This window comes from Scyliorhinus torazame, chromosome 30 (assembly GCF_047496885.1).
Source record: "Scyliorhinus torazame isolate Kashiwa2021f chromosome 30, sScyTor2.1, whole genome shotgun sequence".
NCBI lineage: Eukaryota > Metazoa > Chordata > Chondrichthyes > Carcharhiniformes > Scyliorhinidae > Scyliorhinus > Scyliorhinus torazame.
Window position 1 is genome coordinate 35,134,628 of NC_092736.1, and position 8,732 is coordinate 35,143,359.

The 8,732-nt window shown below is 48.5% G+C and overlaps 1 protein-coding gene across 1 annotated transcript in view; it reads right to left on the reverse strand.

Annotated features, from left to right (window-relative positions):
- LOC140404291 (C2 calcium-dependent domain-containing protein 4C-like) overlaps window positions 1-3,105 on the reverse strand; it is a 48,306-nt gene extending 45,201 nt beyond the window's left edge. Inside the window, exon 1 of the mRNA XM_072492610.1 lies at window positions 2,868-3,105. Coding sequence (XP_072348711.1) covers window positions 2,868-2,911 — 44 coding nt within the window. The 5' untranslated portion in view covers window positions 2,912-3,105. The remainder of the gene's footprint in view (window positions 1-2,867) is intronic.
- Window positions 3,106-8,732: the final 5,627 nt, after the last annotated feature.

Consider the following 8,732-nt stretch of genomic DNA (forward strand, 5'->3'; position numbering starts at 1 on the left):
ATAGTGTAGATGGGCTTGAGAGTGGTTTCACAGCTCGGCGCAACATCGAGGGCCGAAGGGCCTGTACTGCGCTGTAATGTTCTATGTTCTCTGGCAGGTTGATGGAAAAAATGAAGTCGTATCGGGTTCAGGGTGTACTAGCTAGATGGATAAAGAACTGGCTGGGCAACAGGAGACAGAGAGTAGTGGTGGAAGGGAGTGTCTCAAAATGGAGAAAGGTGACTAGCGGTGTTCCACAGGGATCCGTGCTCGGGCCACTGTTGTTTGTGATATACATAAATGATCTGGACGAAGGTATAGGTGGTCTGATTAGCAAGTTTGCAGATGATACAAAGATTGGTGGAGTTGCAGATAGCGAGGAGGACTGTCAGAGAATACAGCAGAATATAGATAGATTGGAGAGCTGGGCAGAGAAATGGCAGATGTCAATCCAGGCAAATGCGAGGTGATGCATTTTGGAAGATCTAATTCAAGAGCGGACTATACGGTCAATGGAAGAGTCCTGGGGAAAATTGATTTACAGAGAGATCTGGGAGTTCAGGTCCATTGTACCCTGAAGGTGGCAACGCAGGTCGATAGAGTGGTCAAGAAGGCATACAGCATGCTTGCCTTCATTGGACGGGGTATTGAGTACAAGAGTCGGCAGGTCATGTTACAGTTGTATAGGACTTTGGTTAGGCCACATTTGGAATACTGCGTGCAGTTCTGGTCGCCACATTACCAGAAGGATGTGGATGCTTTAGAGAGGGTGCAGAGGAGGTTCACCAGGATGTTGCCTGGTATGGAGGGTGCTAGCTATGAAGAAAGGTTGAGTAGATTAGGATTGTTTTTGTTGGAAAGACGGAGGTTGAGGGGGGACCTGATTGAGGTCTACAAAATTATGAGGGGTATGGACAGGGTGGATAGCAACAAGCTTTTTCCAAGAGTGGGGGTGTCAATTACAAGGGGTCACGATTTCAAGGTGAGAGGGGGACAGTTTAAGGGAGATGTGTGTGGAAAGTTTTTTACGCAGAGGGTTGTGGGTGCCTGGAACGCGTTGCCAGCAGAGGTGGTCGAGGCGGGCGCGACAACATAATTTAAGATGCATCTAGACAGATATATGAACGGGCGGGGAACAGAGGGAAGTAGATCCTTGGAAAATAGGCGACAGGTTTAGATAAAGGATCTGGATCGGCGCAGGCTGGGAGGGCCGAAGGGCCTGTTCCTGTGCTGTAATTTTCTTTGTTCTTTGTTCTTTGTTGTACATCACAGAAACAGGCCATTTATCCCAAATGGGTAATGCCCATTATATATCCCACATTAAAAACGGGAGTGTGACATCCCCATGCATTGCCCTATGTTATAATAATACCATCAATGTGATATCTTGGTAAGACAAAAGAGCCAGTTTGTAGCATAATCTTGTAGCATATATATGTATATATATTTATATATCTACAGCCGCACACAAATGGCCACAAGAGGGTGCCATTGTAATCCTCCAACCTCAATGAGAAAGTTACAAAAGTTTTAATTCAATACATTGATACATTTTTAAAAAGACTTTACAGTACCCAATTCATTTTTCCCAATTAAGGGGCAATTTAGCATGGTCAATACACCTAACCTGCACATCTTTGGGTTGTGGGGGCGAAACCCACGCAAACACGGGGAGAATGTGCAAACTCCACACGGACAGTGACCCAGAGCCGGGATCGAACCTGGGACCTCGGCGCCGTGAGGCAGCAGTGCTAACCACTGCGCCACCTTGCTGCCCCCCAATACATAGATACATAGAAGATAGGAGCAGGAGGAGGTCTTTTGGCCCTTCGAGCCTGCTCCGCCATTCATCACCATCATGGCTGGTCATCCAACTCAATAGCCTAATCCTGCTTTCTCCCCATAGCCTTTGATCCCATTCTCCCCGAGTGCTATATCTAGCCGCCTCTTGAATATATTCAAAGTTTTAGCATCAACTACTTCCTGTGGCAATGAATTCCACAGGCTCACCACTCTTTGTGTGAAGAAATGTCTCCTTATCTCTGTCTGAAATGGTTTACCCTGAATCCTCAGACTGTGACCCTGGTTCTGGACACACCCATCATTGGTAACATCTTCCCAGCATCTACCCTGTCTAGTCCTGTTAGAATTTTATAAGTCTCTATGAGATCCCCCCTCATTCTTCTGAACTCCAGCGAGAACAATCTCAACCAAGTCAATCTCTCCTCATATGACAGTCCCGCCATCCCTGGAATCAGTCTGGTAAACCTTCGCTGCACTCCCTCGAGAGCAAGAACATCCTTCCTCAGAGAAGGAGACCAAAACTGCCCACAATACTCCAGGTGTGGCCTCACCAAGGCCCTGTACAATTGCAGCAACACATCCCTGCTTCTATACTCGAAACCTCTCGCAGTGAAGGCCAACATACCGTTAGCCTTCTTTACCGCCTGCTGCACCTGCATGCTTACCTTCAGCGACTGGTGCACAAGGGCACCCAGGTCCCGCTGCACACTCCCCTCTCCCAATTTACAACCATTCAGGTACAATGTGTATATTTCTTATTTTTCAATTATTTACAAAAAAACAACTGAACCGCTGGTTTCCTATTCCTCGGAGGAAACCTCCCTTCTTGATCCAGATGTTCAGAACTTAGGGAAGGACCTTGACCCATTTTGGTCTGAGGAGAAGTTCTGTCCAACAAAGACTGATTCTGACCTTTGACCTTGAATGAATGTTGCACTACATCGGACATGCCTGTCTGACTCCGACTCAGAGCTGAACTGGTTTCGGGAGCAGCGTGTATTGGGGGTATCTATTGGTGCTCATATCCCACTGATCCAATTCACCAGTCTCCTTTGATTCTTCAGACTTCCTTCTTTGTCACTTACCTCTGAAGATAAAGCGTGATCTTTCTGTACGAACATTGTACCATCTATCAATGGACTTTTACACAACTGGAATTCATTGTCACGCTTCCTTGGAAAATTCCATGGGACACCTTTCCTTGCATTTAGGAAGCAATTCTTCTTCTGTTCGGGACATTCGTTCAGAACCCTTTTCCAAAGCCTGCCTCAGTGGCAACTTTCATGACCTCTCTCAGTCAATTTCTAAAGCCTTCTCCTCTGTAACTTTCATGACTTCCCTTCGGTCGATTCCCAAAGCCTTCTGCTCTGCAGCTGCTCAGAACAGCATTCTTTCTCTCTCTCTAAGCTCCCCCAGTCCCTCAAACAAAGATTCTCTGCTGGGGGTTCCAGGCTTGAACCCATCATTGTATCTTGGCTGTTTGCCTATTCCCGTTTATACAAAAGAACAGAGCTGTGCTATTGATATGTAACTAGAACATAGAACATAGAAAAATACAGCACAGAACAGGCCCTTCGGCCCACGATGTTGTGCCGAACCTTTGTCCTAGATTAATCATAGATTATCATTGCATTTACAGTGCAGAGGAGGCCATTCGGCCCTTTGAGTCTGCACCGGCTCTTGGAAAGAGCACCCTACCCAAGGTCAACACCCCATAACCCAGTCACCCCACCCAGCACTAAGGGCAATTTTGGACACTAAGGGCAATTTATCATGGCCAATCCACCTAACCTGCACATCTTTGGACTGTGGGAGGAAACCGGAGCACCCGGAGGAAACCCACGCACACACGGGGAGGATGTGCAGACTCCGCACAGACAGTGACCCAAGCCGGAATCGAACCTGGGACCCTGGAGCTGTGAAGCAATTGTGCTATCCACAATGCTACCGTGCTGCCCTTAAGAACAAATAAATCTACACTATATTTGTATTAGTGAGAGGCAGCATGGTTTTGTGAAGGGGAGGTCGTGTCTCACTAACTTGATAGAGTTTTTCGAGGAGGTCACTAAGATGATTGATGCAGGTAGGGCAGTGGATGTTATCTATATGGACTTCAGTAAGGCCTTTGACAAGGCCCCCGTCTGCCCTCTCGGGTCCATCTAGAAGCTGTGGCTATATGCAGACGAGTGGGGCATTCTCGATGGTGTCCTGGCCAGTCATTGGTAAGTGCGTCAGAACCAAACCCCCTGTTCAACTGTTTCTCAAGTATTTGAATGTCCAGATACACTGCATGGCTAATTTTTGAACTCCATCCCTGTGGAAAAACAAAAGTAAAATTTTGGATCATAAGATTTCGACAACAGCGGGTGTAAGTTGTGACCAGTTTATTTAATTTTAGTGGTGGTTAGTGCAGAAGGGAAATGGACTGGACCATCGTTATTCCTCAATTAACAAATGGATGAACTGATCATTTTTGATTTTCTGTTGGTGGGAGCTTGCTGTGCACGAGTTTGTGCGTGTGTTTCCTACCAACAGCGGTGACTACACAGCAGAAACACTTCATTGATCTATGTACTATGTAAATGCAAGTTTTTATTAACGGGGGAGCATTGGTTTAGAAATGTTGAAAGTATCTAGATCATAGATCACAGAATTTACAGTGCGTGAGGAGGCCTTCGAATCTGCACCGGCCCTTGGAAAGAGCACCCTACATCCACGCCTCCACCCCATCCCCGTAACACAGTAACCCCACCTAACATGGTATGGAGGGAAAATCTTATGAGTAAAGGCTGATGGACTTGAGGTTAGGGGGTTGGATAGGGTGGACAGTGAGAGCCTTCTCCCGCGGATGGATATGGCTGGCACGAGGGGACATAACTTTAAACTGAGGGGTAATAGATATAGGACAGAGGTCAGAGGTAGGTTCTTTACGCAAAGAGTAGTGAGGCCGTGGAATGCCCTACCTGCTACAGTAGTGAACTCGCCAACATTGAGGGCATTTAAAAGTTTATTGGATAAACATATGGATGATAATGGCATAGTGTAGATTAGATGGCTTTTGTTTCGGTGCAACATCGTGGGCCGAAGGGCCTGTACTGCGCTGTATCGTTCTATGTTCTATGTTCTATGTTCTATGTTCTATGTTCTACGACTATGTCATCGAATGGTCTAAAACTTACAACATCAGGTTAAAGTTCAACAGGTGTATTTTGAATCACTAGCTTTTGGAGCACAGCTCCTTCCTCAGGTGAGGACTCCTCTCACCCCAGTCCAACGCTGGCATCTCCACATCAGGTGTGTTATGGGGAGGCTTTTCAGAACCCCAAAATGTATCATGGAGTTCAAGCAGCCTCTCCCTTTAATGTATTTGTTGCTTTTCCGAGCACACGGCTTGTTCCCTAGGTGTGGGATTACAATTATGGACACGTGGGTTTTTAAACACAAAACACTGTTTATTCCACGAACTCAACTTAACATCTTAAATAAACATTGGATCTCTTAACACCCCTTACTTCAAAGATAACTCAGAACATATTGCAACAGTAAATAATTCCTCAAAGTGTTCCTTCAAACTTCCAAGAGACTTAACGCCTTTAAACAAAATCACATCAGGTTAAAGGCTTCACTATTATGAGTTTAAATCACCCAAATGATCCACAGATAGTCTTTCATGGCAGAGATGCAGCTCACTGCCAAACACAGACACACACACAGCTCTTTTCCAAATCAGAACTTCTCAAGCTGCTGTCTCAAACTGGCTTTCTCCTTTTAATCATCAGCTCACAGCCAAACAGCCAGGCCCTTTTCCAAACTGAAACTCCAAAATGGCTGAACTGAGCTGAGCTCCACCCACTCTCTGACATCACTGTTTTCTTAAAGGTAGCCATGATGTGGAGATGCCGGCGTTGGACTGGGGTGAGCACAGTACGAAGTCTTACAACACCAGGTTAAAGTCCAACAGGTTTGTTTCGATGTCACTAGCTTTCGGAGCGCTGCTCCTTCCTCAGGTGAATGAAGAGGTCTGTTCCAGAAACATATATATAGACAGATTCAAAGATGCCAAACAATGCTAGGAATGCGAGCATTAGCAGGTGATTAAATCTTTACAGATCCAGAGATTGGGTAACCCCATGTTAAAGAGGTGTGAATTGTCTCAAGCCAGGACAGTTGGTAGGATTTCGCAGGCCAGATGGTGGGGGATGAATGTAATGCGACATGAATCCCAGGTCCCGGTTGAGGCCGCACTCATGTGTGCGGAACTTGGCTATAAGCTTCTGCTCGGCGATTCTGCGTTGTCGCGGGTCCTGAAGGCCGCCTTGGAGAACGCTTACCCGGAGATCAGAGGCTGAATGCCCTTGACTGCTGAAGTGTTCCCCGACTGGAAGGGAACATTCCTGCCTGGTGATTGTTGCGCGATGTCCGTTCATTCGTTGTCGCTGCGTCTGCATGGTCTCGCCAATGTACCACGCTTCGGGACATCCTTTCCTGCAGCGTATGAGGTAGACAACGTTGGCCGAGTCGCACGAGTACGTACCGCGTACCTGGTGGGTGGTGTTCTCACGTGTAATAGTGGTATCCATGTCGATGATCTGGCACGTCTTGCAGAGATTGCCATGGCAGGGTTGTGTGGTGTCGTGGTCACTGTTCTGAAGACTGGGTAGTTTGCTGCAAACAATGGTTTGTTTGAGGTTGCGCGGTTGTTTGAAGGCAAGTAGTGGGGGTGTGGGGATGACCTTGGCAAGATGTTCATCGTCATCAATGACGTGTTGAAGGCTGTGAAGAAGATGACGTAGTTTCTCCGCTCCGGGGAAGTACTGGACGACGAAGGGTACTCTGTCGGTTGTGTCCCGTGTTTGTCTTCTGAGGAGGTCGGTCCGGTTTTTTGCTGTGGCGCGTTGGAACTGTCGATCGATGAGTCGAGCGCCATATCCTGTTCGTACGAGGGCATCTTTCAACGTCTGTAGATGTCTGTTACGCTCCTCCTCGTCTGAGCAGATCCTGTGTATACGGAGCGCTTGTCCATAGGGGATGGCTTCTTTAATGTGTTTAGGGTGGAAGCTGGAGAAGTGGAGCATCGTGAGGTTATCCGTGGCTTTGCGGTAAAGCGAAGTGCTGAGGTGACCGTCCACTTCGCTTTACCGCAAACCCACGGATAACCTCATGATGCTCCACTTCTCCAGCTTCCACCCTAAACTTGGAACACCAGCAGAATGCACGAACAACGGTGCAGGAATCGGCGGGTCCGTGATGGACACTCGCAGAGCAGACAAGCTGCAGCCACGTGTAACTATCCACCGCCCTCCACACACACACTGATCACGGACAGGCTGTGCTGGACTGCCCGTCCAGCTGATGGGTCGGCTGGGGCCAAAGGGCACCCCGGACGGTGCCCGGGGGGAGAGGGGTCACCGATATGACCCAGAGCAGCAGGTTTCTAGTGGGGTTGTCAGCAGGATACACAGCCACATGGCTGACCTGCCGGCTGCGACAATGGTGTTGCTCACCCGTCCACTCCGACCAGAGCCCACCTCCTGGCCACCCCCACGACTCTCCCCGGCCCTGGCAGAAGCCCCCGGCCAGCGGCATGACTGTCGGTGAAGTATGGTGGTGCCGGACACTGTCCGTACACCCTCTCTCTCTCTCAGCTGCCATCATGTCAGGCTCACGATTTGTGAGAGCACGCGTGGACCATGCCGGCGGGAACTCAGCTCATCGCCGGTGGGCCCACTAATGAGATGCGAAAGGGGTTGCAACAATGCGCTGCAATTATGGCGTTTTTGAAGGGGCGGAGCATCGCGATTCGGCTTCAAAGTGGCGTCTGGAGCTATACTCCACCCGATCGCCGTTCCCAATTTCGGCGTCGGCAAACGGAGACTTTTGCCGACTTCCTCAACAAAAATACCTCACGGTTCCTCTGCTGGGTTGCGGGAAGCTTCTTCAACCAAATTTGTTCGTCATTGCCAAATTGATATCTCTGCAAGACAGAGAAGAGGCCTTCGGCTGGGTTTTCAGTTCCCGAGACTACGTGTTGACGCCAGGGCAGGATTTGTGGACTTGCACAACACCAAAACTGTCGCCGCACATGGACTGATTCAACGGTCATTGAGGGGCTTGTAATGATGTGTATATAGTCAGGTTAGTGAAGGGTTAATACTTACATCTCTGTGTAAATCAAACACAAGATGACGTTACTACTTCTCTGTATTTCAGACAGCCTCTCAGGGAATTCTGGGAATAGCATATGAAGAAGCTTAGAGTAGATAGAGATAGCACAAGGTTAGATCATAGTGTAGTTAGTGACTAGATATAATATTGAGTACTGTAAGACAGATTCAATATTATTTAATTATTATCTGTAGCTCAGTAGAGTGTTCGAACTTCATTTAATTAGTAGTGTAATAATAAATTAGTTTTGTTTCAATCTTTTGATTGGTATATTCTTTGTCAACATTACATCGGGTCATTCTGGAAGAAAGGACAAAGAATACGACATATTCCCAATCGTGGTCACAGGGCTCGCACCAGTGCCACGTGGAACACAATCGATTCCAATGAAAAACGGTGCGGAATTCACCGGGTCCGTGATTGACACTCGGGAGGCTGACAAGCTGCAGCCGCAGATACACATTACACTCCCCACACACACTCATCCCAGCCAACAAGATGGCACTGGTTACGTTGGAGGGTGCCCATTCCTCTGATGGGTCAGCTGGGGCCAGAGGGCACTGCTGAGAGGTGGCCTGGGGGGACAGCCATGCAACCGGCTGCGGCAATGGTGCTCCGTGCCCACCCACCCCGACCTCACAGCCCACCCCCTGCCACCCCCCACTACTCCCCCCGGCCCTGGCAGAAGCCCCCCCACCCAGGCCAGCGGCTCAACTGTCAGCAAACTATGGCGATGTTGGACACTTTCCGTCCCCCTCTCTCTCCCTCAGCAGCCCCCACGCTGG